At 43.4% G+C, this 13,127-nt stretch overlaps 1 protein-coding gene across 2 annotated transcripts; it reads right to left on the bottom strand.

The window, feature by feature from the left end:
- Window positions 1-2,578: 2,578 nt before the first annotated feature.
- Window positions 2,579-5,102, bottom strand: LOC138241210 (aggrecan core protein-like). 2 transcript variants are annotated; one of them, XM_069194268.1, is made up of 3 exons: window positions 4,208-5,102; window positions 2,774-3,982; window positions 2,579-2,682 (listed from the first exon to the last, which is right to left on the bottom strand). In XM_069194268.1, exons 1-3 carry the CDS (start codon window positions 5,076-5,078, stop codon window positions 2,672-2,674), a joined length of 2,091 nt encoding a protein of 696 aa, XP_069050369.1. In that variant the 5' UTR covers window positions 5,079-5,102; the 3' UTR covers window positions 2,579-2,671. The 2 variants fall into 2 exon arrangements, with proteins under 2 accessions (XP_069050369.1, XP_069050368.1); XM_069194267.1 differs by having other exon boundaries at window positions 2,774-5,102.
- Window positions 5,103-13,127: the final 8,025 nt, after the last annotated feature.

Raw genomic sequence — 13,127 nt, forward strand, 5'->3', positions numbered from 1 at the left:
AATACATCGCGGCTATGTGCCCCCTGCTATGTGCTGATGTGCAATTTTAACGCATGCAGTTAGTAAGGATCGGTCACTGTTGTATGTATTATATATAATGACATGGAATAGGATGGGGACAGGCCTGGCATCACAGGGGGAGGGAGGAGTGTCGCCTCTTCAGTTTTGGGCAAAAAGATTTTCCTAACTTAATTAGCTCCCTAAAACAATAGTTGTACTTTGTCAATGGTCAGACAACACTAAATGACACTAACAGTCATTCAGACTGTTTGATGTGCAGGAGGGCTGTCCATCCAGGAACTGCACATATCAGTGTCGTTATTGAGTGTCAACATAACGATCCTGTTTGCTCAGGTGGACAGATTCCTTTATCATTATACTTAAAATCGTTATATAACTAGGACTAGTTATAGCAGTCTGTGCTTTCTGTTGGTTTTACAACAATTTTTTCTTAACGATTCAGAACCTCCATGTAGCTGCAAAAATGAACGGTTATGGTACTTTTCGCTCCAGGCAATACAAACCACGAGAGTGACGAAACTGAACTTCATCGCAAATACCAGATTGCTAGTCGTTATCTTCTATCATGAAGCGCTAATCAATGGCATAGCTGCGAGATTTCATTTGGGTAGCTGCACCGTACAGCTCCGTTTCAACCGAAATATCACCCCCCTCAGAATTTCAGACACCCACCTACAGATTTTTTGGGGGACGGGGTGTCCAGGAAATGGTATCAACTTTTCTCAAGAAAATAAAAATAGAAACTCTATAGGCACTCAAACATTTTACTGTTTTTTTCAGGCAGGTGGCAAGATCCCCTCCGCAAAACCCTTAAATGGCAAGCTGTGGGCATTGATTCGTCGAATATACGTATATTCACGGTGAAAATACGGCTATACGTATATATACACGTCGCCGCGACATATAATCAACGTTGAATTGCAACCGTAAAATCGACGACATTAATAAACGCATATATAACGTCGAAAACACATCTAACACAGTGCCTGAGGCTTTTTACTGTATGTATCGTGTGTTCCGCAACTAGGAGTATACGGCACTCTGCACAGTGTACGAAGTAAATTATTTTCGCAGTAATTAATTTATTTACACATGTATAATAAATATAGTAATAAATAAATAAATTAATTACTGCCGTATACTCTCGTGCCGTATATTTTCGCCGTGAATATACGTATATTCGACGAATCAATGCCCACTGGGCAGTGCGTGGCGTCCTTCTTTGATTGCTTACCTGGTTGTGGACGTTGGCCTGTTTCAAGACTTTGGTTGCCGAGCCAATCACCATCACTGTGAAGTGCAATGTTCTCGTGGGCACTGTCCATCTCCTGGAGTACAACTTGATTCTGGATGTTACTCAACATCCAAAAACAAACCACTGTCGCCCATTTGATTGACTCGGTCTTGTCTGCCTCTTCCTTGAAGAGTTTCTCATGCTTTAACTAAAATGTCTTTGGACATTTGATGTGCGACAAGTCCCACTCTCACAACACACAAAATAAAATCAAGGTTTTTGTGATGAACCAATACATATTCATTTCAGCAGGAGCGATGAAGCAAGCAAACATCTACCGTTAATTTATTAGGAAAAGCCATTTTGTCCAAAATGTTTGACAAATGTGATTAGCGGCACCGTGAGCTGCCCTGTCAAAATCAAAACAGGCTGCTCTCATGCAGAATAGTGTAATAATTTTGCAATCCTTTCCAGAGCAAGGAGCTGCAGTAACTCTTTCAGGTGACCTCAGTCATGTTCTTCAATCATGGCTCTTCATCCAGAGTAGGTCCTTCCAGACTCAGCCACTTCATTATTTGCTTAATTAACCTAATTAAACTAGGGGTTCAGTTTCTCACATCCACTATACCTTAGTTACACACTGTTTTTCTAGAGACAGGGATATGGTTACTGGAAACTAAAGCAGTCACTGGGTGGAATCCTGGTTTGTGGCTCAAGCACAGACCTGTGTAATGATAGTACCAGCAGGGAACCTATGAAGCAGGGAGCAGTCCTAAGCTTTAGGAATGTGGTTCCCAATCCTGGGCCCGGGCCTGGGCCTGGCCCCCCCCACCCACCTCTCCATTTGTTCCCACCAAGCCCTCAGTTACACAAGTCCTTCATTGACCTAAGAAGGGGAATTGGAACAGTTTGTTCCCAGCTCTTAAACATGTAGAAGGTTTAACCATCCCATTTTGCAAGTGAAATAAAACCCTAAACTTGTGACTGGAATCAAATGCAGATATTCAATTGAAGCTTTACTTGATCTGGTTAAGCTGCGATGGAATGAAAACCAACAGGTATGTGGGTCACCGGGAGCAGTGGTTCCCACCCCTTTCAGATGCCTGCAGGAGGGCAAGCACTTGCACTCCAGATCTGCAAGTTTCCATTAACCTGGTGTCTGCTCCTGCTTTGAGGCACATATGGTGGCACAGATCAAAGCACTGGAAGGTAAGAATTGTAGGGCCTGTGGCAAGGGAGAGTCCACAAGCAAGTACAGAGCTATTTCTAAATGGCAACCATGAGGTAGGTGAGCACACAAAGCTGAACACATTCCCAGGCATCTGAATTATACAGGTTTATTGGCATCTCAAAGCAATCCAAGACCAGGGATTCACATAGTCCTCCAGTCACTCCAAACACTAAAGCAGTAACAGCTCACCAGAACCCTGCAAGAAAAAAAGTTAGGTCATGGCAAGAGAAAACGAGTGACAGTGCCACACAAAATGGAACAAAAGTGGAAGTCCACAATATTCTCACCCTCCACACCACCTATATCCCCTTCCAGGGAAGAGGGGTCTGCCTCCACGTCCCCTTCAGCAGCAGTGGGGTCACCCTCCACGTCACCTATATCCCCTTCCAGGGAAGAGGGGTCTGCCTCCACGTCACCTTCAGGAGCAGTGGGGTCACCCTCCACGTCACCAATATCCCCTTCCAGTGCAGTGGGGTCCCCCTCAGCAGCACTGGGGTCACCCTCAGCATCACCTTCAGCAGCAGTGGGGTCACCCTCCACATCACCAATATCCCCTTCCAGTGCAGTAGGGTCCCCCTCAGCAGCACTGGGGTCACCCTCAGCATCACCTATATCCCCTTCTAGGGAAGAGGGGTCTCCCTCCAGGTCACCTTCAAGAGCAGTGGGGTCACCCCCCACCTCACCAATATCCCCTTCATAGGAAGATGGGTCTTTCTCCAGGTCACCTTCAGCAGCAGTGGGGTCACCCTCCACATCATCAATATCCCCTTCCAGGGAAGAGGGGTCTCCCTCAACGTCACCTTCAGCAGCAGTGGGGTCACCCTCCACGTCACCTATATCCCCTTCCAGGGAAAAGGGGTCTCTCTCCAGGTCACCTTCAGCAGCAGTGGGGTCACCCTCCACATCATCAATATCCCCTTCCAGGGAAGAGGGGTCTCCCTCAACGTCACCTTCAGCAGCAGTGGGGTCACCTTCAGCAGCAGTGGGGTCACCCTCCACGTCACCTATATCCCCTTCCAGGGAAAAGGGGTCTCTCTCCAGGTCACCTTCAGCAGCAGTGGGGTCACCCTCCACATCATCAATATCCCCTTCCAGGGAAGAGGGGTCTCCCTCAACGTCACCTTCAGCAGCAGTGGGGTCACCTTCAGCAGCAGTGGGGTCACCCTCCACGTCACCTATATCCCCTTCCAGGGAAAAGGGGTCTCTCTCCAGGTCACCTTCAGCAGCAGTGGGGTCACCCTCCACATCATCAATATCCCCTTCCAGGGAAGAGGGGTCTCCCTCAACATCACCTTCAGCAGTAGTGGGGTCACCCTCCACGTCACCTGTATCCCCTTCCAGGGAAGAGGGGTCTCCCTCCAGGTCACCTTCAAGAGCAGTGGGGTCACCCTCCACATCATCAATATCCCCTTTCAGGGAAGAGGGGTCTCCCTCAACATCACCTTCAGCAGCAGTGGGGTCACCTTCAGCAGCAGTGGGGTCACCCTCCACGTCACCTATATCCCCTTCCAGGGAAAAGGGGTCTCTCTCCAGGTCACCTTCAGCAGCAGTGGGGTCCCCCTCCACGTCACCAGTATCCCCTTCCAGGGAAGAGGGGTCTCCCTCAACATCACCTTCAGCAGCAGTGGGGTCCCCCTCCACGTCACCAGTATCCCCTTCCAGGGAAGAGGGGTCTCCCTCAACATCACCTTCAGCAGTAGTGGGGTCACCCTCCACGTCACCTGTATCCCCTTCCAGGGAAGAGGGGTCTCCCTCCAGGTCCCCCTCAGCAGCAGTGGGGTCACCCTCCACATCATCAATATCCCCTTCCAGGGAAGAGGGGTCTCCCTCAACGTCACCTTCAGCAGCAGTGGGGTCCCCCTCCACGTCACCAGTATCCCCTTCCAGGGAAGAGGGGTCTCCCTCAACATCACCTTCAGCAGCAGTGGGGTCACCCTCCACGTCACCAGTATCCCCTTCCAGGGAAGAGGGGTCTCCCTCAACGTCACCTTCAGCAGTAGTGGGGTCACCCTCCACGTCACCTGTATCCCCTTCCAGGGAAGAGGGGTCTCCCTCAACGTCACCTTCAGGAGCAGTGGGGTCACCCTCCACGTCACCTATATCCCCTTCCAGGGAAGAGGGGTCTCCCTCAACGTCACCTTCAGGAGCAGTGGGGTCACCCTGCACGTCACCAATATCCCCTTCCAGTGCAGTGGGGTCCCATTCAATAGCTCTGGGGTCCCCCTCCAGGTCACCAACAGCCTCATCGGGAGAAGGAGCACTTTCTAGGGCATATGTGTACGCTTTAACGGATGATGGGACATCTTTCTGTGTTGCATCACTCATTGCTTTGTGAAGAACATCGATGTGTAGACTATCTGGAAATGCAGCTGGACTGGCCTGAGCTTTTACCTCGTCTATCCTTTCCCCATGCTGTGCGTCACTGACAAACAAGTTGCTCTTCAATGCAGCCGTGTAATCGCTGCCATCACTCAGCTGCATTTCTTTCCAACGGGATATTCTCAGCCCGCGATCCACTAATGGAACTGCTGCCGTCAGTCCCAGCAGAAGCACATGCAGCAGAAACCAGCGCGTTTTTTTCCGTAACATCATTTTGTCCCACAAAGCTCGTGGAGGCAAGTGCGCTCCTCCGGTATTTATTGAACCCCCAAGCTGTCGGCATTACATGTGGAAGAGCCCGGTGTTTTCACAAACATTCTCACGCGAGTAGAGGGAGTCAAATTGAAGACACTTTATTTCAGGTAATCGCAAATTACAAAGTGGGCTTCTGATTTGTCGTCTTTTCTCCAACCCGAAGGAAAACAGATGATAATGTAATTAAGGCGAGTATTTCGATGACGGAATTGGGAAGCTCTTTGTAGTCAAGCTATTAATATGTCATTTCTTCTTACTGTTTGTTTTACTCACTTGTTTTGCTGTAGGTCTAATTCTTCTTGCATCATTTTCAGTCGTGTTGTTTGTCTAATTGTACACAGCTCAGAGTTTCTTTTTAAATACAATACTTTACTATATGTAATCAAGTATTTCGCCATTGAATGTGAGAAATTGATACATATTTCTTATTGTTACTATTAATGTTAGTAGTTTTTTTGTGTCTTGCGTTTCGTTATTTCATACAATGTTTCCTTAATAAATACCGAGTGTTCTAGTTTATGTACGTAGTGGGCTCATATTTTCCACCTTGTTGTAGTGCTTTCTGAATGATTATCGCGATTAAGGATTGTAATATTTTCCAGAAGTCAAAACAAAGTTTTTTTTTTCCCCTTCAGTCGTCGTTTTTTAAACTACAAACAGACGAAAAGTATCTGTTGACAGGTTTTTGAATTGCAACCTCCATTTTTAAATCGGACTGGCAAAGTTTTTCTTGTTAAATTTCTTTTCGGATAGAGGCAGCACTGTGAGACACGTTCGTTGTATCCAGAAGCTCTATGAGGACGGGCTGTCTATTAAATTTCATTACCATTACTTTAAGCTCACTCCTTTAGAATCGGAGACCAACAGATAAGTACACGTAAATCACTCCTGTCTCTTCCGTCTGTATCTCTAGCACATTCCAGTAGTTAAACGTTGCTGCAGTAGCAAAGCACTGCAGAAGGTTGGTGAATGACCCCAGTCATTCAAGTGATAAACTGTTTTTTCTCCTACCGTCCTTTTAACGGTATAGAAGCATTCAGTCAAGGACCAACAGATTATGGAACAGTTTATACAGTACCTCCAGGCAATAAGACTGCTAAACAGCCAAACTGCAGTCACCTTCAGCAACCACCGTAATGGTCTTTGTGAATGGTTAGGTTACATGGACAAACAGTTTCCATTGTATTTTGCACACTGTATATTGCACTATTTGGACATAATATATTGCATACACCTGGGATATGTATCAGTTCTATATATATATTATTTTTAAATTCGTTTTGTATTGCACTATTAGTATGCAGCTTTATTCTGTAACTTTTAATTTTGTGATTTTTATTTTTAATTCCCCCTGGTGAGCTCACAGAAAAGACATTTCATTGCCATCAATTACTGCTACATGCTGTGTTGTTGTGCATTTGATAAATAAACTTTGATTGATTGATAAAGCAGCAACAGAAGAACTGAGTCCTTACAGTGGAAAGGCTGGAGAACGCTGCATTGCTGCTTCCGCAGTCTGTGACCTCGCTCTCATTTCATGGAAACCCGAACATACAATATAAGGTGAGTCCTTGGAGATAAACGTAAATGATTTTATTAAAACTCAATACACAGAAGCCTTATACGAGAAAGGCCGCCAAATTGATCTATCTCCAGTAAATTCCTAATTCTGTTATCAATTGTGCACAATTAGCAATTTACTGGAGATCAATTTGAATGTCTTTTCTTTCTACAACTTACATCTTGTTTCCTTGTTTCCATGTTAAATGAAATTCTGGATTAATAAAGATGGAAACATAGTAAATAGCATCATTAGATTCTTCAGCTGTCTTCCTCTGGTGAACTGAGGTCCCACTAAGAACTTCTGTCTTTCTCGAACAGTGCAAGAAAGAAGGAAACATATGGTTTTCCATCCAAGCAAAGTGAAATATAATTTGGGATCCAAAATTGGGAAAGAACTGATTGTCATTTTCTATGCCCCCTTTTTTGGGGACCCTTTTTCAATCAGTAATTCTTAATAAGGTTCTCCATATCAAAATTAAAGTTTCTTTGTATTAGTTACTTTTGCAATTTGCTATACAAATTACTGGTCTTATTACAGGTAGCTTCATAAAATTAACAGATCTTTGGCTTAACAGATGCACTGTTTATAGTTGTGCCTGGAAACCTGTACCATTATGGTACAGTATGTAAGTTTCTGGTTGAAATATAATAATAATAATAATAATAATAATAATAATAATAACAACAACAACATTATAACATCACTTTATTAACCCTTTACAATTTCTTGCATTAGGAATTATCTTTTTCCATACCTCAGCTTGCTCTCCATGAGACACACAGACAGGGAGAGAAGCTTGGGGTCAGAGCACAGGGTAAGCCATTGTACAGCACCCCTGGAGCAGTTGGGGTTAAGGGATTTGCTCAGGAGCCCCACAGAGTAGGATTCCTCTGCTAGCTGCAGGATTTGAACCAGCAACCTTCCCGCCACAGGTGCAGATCCTATGCCACAGAGCCACCGCTCTGCCCCGAATATACTTTTGTATGATACTGTATAATGAATTCGGTGAAAATTATGTTCTCTCTCTGATGACGCTAAAAACTGTGGAAAAATCAAGGTTTTTATGAAGTTTATGGTCTTCTAAAAGGAAGGAATGCAGTCATCAGTAGTGGCTCAGTTCAGGGACTTTTTCTGAAATGGCGAACCATATCAGTTTAACAGGACACCAATATTTCTTTTTGGACCTCCCTTCATTATCTTTTAACCAAAGTTCTGTGGCACATTCTCTGCAATATTAACCCTCAGTTTTTTCATGCCAACATGCTTGCTGATCTTGGCCAAGCTTGCAACTTTATTTTAGATTTTCATTTGGATCCTCTGGGTTCAGGAGACCATGCACCTTACAAGCGAACTGGATTTCATGCCTTGTCCGGCTTCCCTTCTGATGCAAAACCCTTTTAGACTCTTTCTAAAATCTTAGTAGTGCCACTCAAATTTATATTTTTAGTTTGAGTTTTGTATCATACCCACCCCAATTAGAAAAGCCAATTATTATTATCATAATATTAATCATTACATCATTTTAATTAGTCTTTTATCCAATTCAGGGTTACAGTGCCTCAGAGCCTATCCTGGGAAGCATTGGGCACAAGGCAGCATTCATCCTGGATGGGACATCGCAGGGCACACACAGACACAAACACGTACCTGCTGACACCACGGTCAGTTTTCCTCTCTTTACAGGCCCCCACCACCAATGTGTGGCTCCACCCAGATGACGTGACGGCAGCCATAGTGCGCCAGTGCGCTCATCGGGATTTTGAATGACCAAAGAGAGTCAGAACCTCTGTTTTACGTCTCATCCGAAGGACACCGCCTTTGCACAGTATAGTGTCCCCGTCCCTATACTGGGGCATTAGGGCCCACACAGGTGAGCACCCCCTGCTGGCCCCACTAACAGTTCTGACTGGAAGATACAGTAGCTCAAGCATGATGGTCTCTGGTTCCTGCCTTCAGACTCTTGTCTAGTGTTCTGTTCCTTAGAGCTCTTTGAGGGGAGCTTTCCTGTACAATGGCCTTCATATCCAAGTCATGTCAATAGAGCTCTTAGAATGGATGGGGCGCTGTCTGGAATGCCTTGAATGCCTGGGTCTTTGTCATTGACATGCTCGGAGGGAGGAGGGGTGCAGTCCCTCCAGACGATAGTTGTGGGGCGACACCACCCAGTGGGCAAAAGACGTATAATATACGTCTATTAAACGCATACCTTAGATGTCTAAATGTGGTCCGCAATTCGTCTAAAATGAAATTCTAATATACGTCTATTGTTATACGTCAGTTATACGTCTATGATTAGATGTTCATTATACGTAAATGGTTGGAGTTCTATTATACGGATAAATTTAGAGGACTATTATACATATATGTTTGGAGTTCCAGATAACTTTAGAGGACTATTATACTTATATGGTTAGAGGTCTATTATACGGATAACTTTAGAGGTCTATTATACGTATATGGTTAGAGGTTGAAGTAGAACAGAAAACACACTTAAGGTGGGTAGCTGCGTCAGCATGCGTAGGCTGCAATGGAACAAGTAATAGGTTTATTCCATGCTGAAAAAAAAGAAGAAAGAGAACACAACGTTTCGGCCCTGGAGCCTTCTTCAGGTCCCACCGCCGAAACGTTGTGTTCTCTTTCTTCTTTTTTTCAGCATGGAATAAACCTATTACTTGTTCCCATAAAACATACTTATGTGTGCTCAAAAGTACGATAAAAAATGGATCAACCCGATTGGAAGTAACAAACATTGCTTGTTGAAAAACAAGAAAATGGAACACAGAAATGTGATGCTGTGTTTTAAAACTTACACAGCTGTTAAAACAGATACATATAAAAGTAAAATGTATACCGCTTTTACGCTAAAACAATAATTAAAAAAATGGTAACTAAAATGTTCGTGAAATACGACATGATCCAACAATTTCCAAATTTAATGCAAAAGCACTATAGATGTGTACGTTTGTTTTTATTAATTTGTGTGCCGGCCTGTGTACTGTATGTGTGTGTGTGCGCGCGTGTGTAGGTGAAAAAGCTCAGTGTGTGACTGCGTGTTTCAAATAAGACTATGTGAATGTGTTAAGCCAGCCGGACTGGCTAGACATTAGAGACTTGATTAAAATAAATCAAGAAGCAACTCAGGTGAACAGAAAAATATAAGATCATCTAAAATGTATAAATACAAATACCAACAGAGTACAGGTAGACCTAAATGACTCAGATATATAAATGAGTCAGATAGTATTTGTATAAAAATTAGCTATACAAATTTAGTTGAAACATAGCATAAATATATGAGGAGAGCACAATCTCACAATAGTTAGCATTTGTGCCTCATACAGCTTAGCCTTGGGTTCAATTAATGGGGTGCTGTGTGCATTGAGTCTATATCTTCTCCCCGTATTTATGTGGGTTCTGTTCCTACGCTCTGGATTCCTCCCACAGTCCAGACATGTGGGTGGGTCAAATGGTATCTAAAAAAAAAGGGAAAAGTTTGACCTAGGTGTGAGTGTGTACAGAGCCCCGTATCTGTGTGTGCCTTGGGATGGACTGGTGTCTCATTCAGGGTGTTGGACAGGGATGCACTCCAGGTAGTAAAAAAAAAAGGGGGAACAGATGAAAATAAAAGTAGGACCCTTTGGTTTTCACTTTAGAAGTAAGACCTCAAAAAGTGTTTATAGTTCTCAGATAGACAGGGAGTGAGCCTCAGAGTGGTGGAACAAGGTGGTTAAATTCACATCTTGAAAAAGAAAATACTAAAGAAACTATTAAAAGATGCGCCTTAGCAGAGAGTTAGGCCCTGCTTATTTCACAGTTAGTAATTAAAATGTAAAGCATTGCAGGGTTCAGAATGTAAGACTGCCGAGGGTAAAAGTTAAAAAATGTAAGTCAATGTGCTGAATAATGGAGAGCCAGTGCAGAGATGCCACAGTTGGGGCGATGTGGTCACAGTGCCTTAAATGTGTTAGGAGTCACACAGTGGAGTTTTAACCATATAGTTTATTTAGAAGATGAATAGAGAGACCCACTGTAAACTTATTACAGTAATCTAGTTGAGGTGTGATGGAGGCATGAGTGAGGGTGTTTGCAGCACTGTGTAAAAGATGGTCTTGGCAGTTATGACTATGTGGTCTTCCTCACTATATGTTTGACTTAGATGTCTGAAAGCTGTAGTCGTCTATGTCTAGGAGAAGACTGACAATGACAGAGTCACAGCAAATTTAACAATGTGTTCTCAAAAGGGATTCTACAGTTGATTGAATGCAGAATTTATAGGGTGTGGGACAACACAGAGCCCTAAGGCAATCCAGAGGGAGAACAAAGCTGCTCTGATATAACACCTTTAGGTCTCACTCTTTGTCATCATTAAAAAAAGGTAGTTAAAGGCACCACTTTGTAACAAGAATGAGATTAAGGAATTTTTGACATCATATAGATTCCTTCTGGATGAAATAGCCATAGTATGTATTGAATCTTATTGGAATATACAAGTTTGGGAGTAACAGACAAATGTCTATATAATTAAGGTCATGAAGGGATAAGCTAAGGTAATGGCCCTTTGGTATCTGAAGTGACAGGGTCTTCCCAAATAGGAAATTTAAATATTCAAGACATCCAACAGAATCTGGAGAGATTCTCGGCAGAAAGATGCAGGAACTCTGAGGAGTTGACATAGTCATAAAAATCAGGCCTGTTAAGTGATGGAATTTGATGCCACGAGCCCTGTGACTCACGGAAGGAGCACAAAGCAGTAGGCCCTGGCTGATCAGAGCTGAAAGGTAAATGGCGACCAATCCTAATTTCTTCAGATAGGACACAAGGGAAAAGCATGCGTCTAGTCCATTTGGAACGATTTCTATCCAGATCAACGTGAAGTCTTAATGAATAACGACCCGTGTTTGTTGGACATCTTGTGAGAAAAAAGTTGAAAGTAGAGAGGAAAATTGATAAAAAAACTGTTATTAACATTCTATTTCTTCAGCAGGAGGGCCAGTAGCTGCTTTCTAAAAAATCTCATTACAGGTGTTATAATATCTGAGCGCTCGAAGACTGAAGGCCTTGCTTCAGTTACCTTATCAGTCGTAAAACGCAACTCTAATTAATCTGCTTGAGGCCTGGGTGTGTTCAACTCCCAACAGGAGGGACCGCATTGACAAAATAACCTGGCCTTTTGGGTTCCGAGATGGACTTAGACCTAGTGGACCACCAAGTTATCACCCCAACGACCTCAAGTTAACATAAAGGATTTATTGTTCTTTTCTGAACTGTGGATCCCAATCTTCAGGACGGACAGAGATGCCCCATTTATCTGGGAAACTGGACTGAACTATGAGGGGGGGAATAACCTGACAGATGGTAAACGTAAATATAGGTATAAGTGTTGTATTTTATTTTGTGCACATCGGAGGCCTGTGCAATATCCTGTTATTGCAGAGGCGCCTGATGATATTTTTTGTTATAAGATACCAAGGAAAGTGTTATATGTTGAAGTCTAGTCTAGTGTCTGAAATTGAGTTTTACATTAATTCCGAAGTAAATGGATTATTTACATTGCATTTGAGCAATGACAAGTCAAGCTTTTGGAGAGTGTGAAACCAATTGGACTAAATTAAACATGATAATTTAAAGAAGTTAATTTAGTAGTGAATTGGTGGTGATTTGTGCAATGGTGTGGAAATGTGGAAGCCATTATGAATCCTTTACTGGTATACCCTTCCTCAGATAGCTCTGCATAATATTTTAGTAATTAAGCTTATCTAGGAAAGTTTATCACAAGGACCATAGAGGTTATAAAATATAGTCTGTGTAATAGCACAGATGACCACTCAGTAAGTAATGCACTGAGTCAGTCCATTAGATTACATTCTCTTGTGGCACTGCTTATATGTTAAATAATACCAGTTCTGATATAACCTCTTCTGAGCCAATCACTACCTCTTTAAGGGCTGTGCAGAGGTCGCCAACCCAGTGCTGTTTTTCATGGTATCGAGGCATGGTGTGCCTGCAAAGCCTGTGCTGCTTGGTGCCACTGGAATCCACGTTCTGCCCACAAGTATCAGAATCCTTCACACTAGAGCGTTATTGTCATTTAAACCCTGGTGGAGTGCAGAGCTGACTGAAGATGGAGAACTAGGAGAGGTGGTTTAGCCTGCAGTATCCAGTAATTAACAGGCAGGACAATCATTAAAGAAGAGGAAATTAAAGGTCAGTCTGGAGCACGGAATAGTGATGAGGTTGGCAGACTCTGTGATGATTGGTGTGTATATAGCTCTTGACGCAATTGGTGAGACATTGGGCAGTTGCCACATCAGGAGCCTCAGTGCTATTTCCTGTGACTAGCATCATTTATCACTATTCATGAAATAGTAATTGGCCTTCTAGTCAGATACGAGGAACTAGGGTTTTACCACTGACCCCTCACCCACACCACCAGTTCTTCAACA

The sequence above is a fragment of the Lepisosteus oculatus genome, chromosome 9 (genome assembly GCF_040954835.1).
Source record: "Lepisosteus oculatus isolate fLepOcu1 chromosome 9, fLepOcu1.hap2, whole genome shotgun sequence".
NCBI lineage: Eukaryota > Metazoa > Chordata > Actinopteri > Semionotiformes > Lepisosteidae > Lepisosteus > Lepisosteus oculatus.

Excerpts from the sequence above, each read along its gene's own strand:
- LOC138241210 (XM_069194267.1), bottom strand. The coding sequence starts at position 5,078 with ATGATGTTACGGAAAAAAACGCGCTGGTTTCTGCTGCATGTGCTTCTG.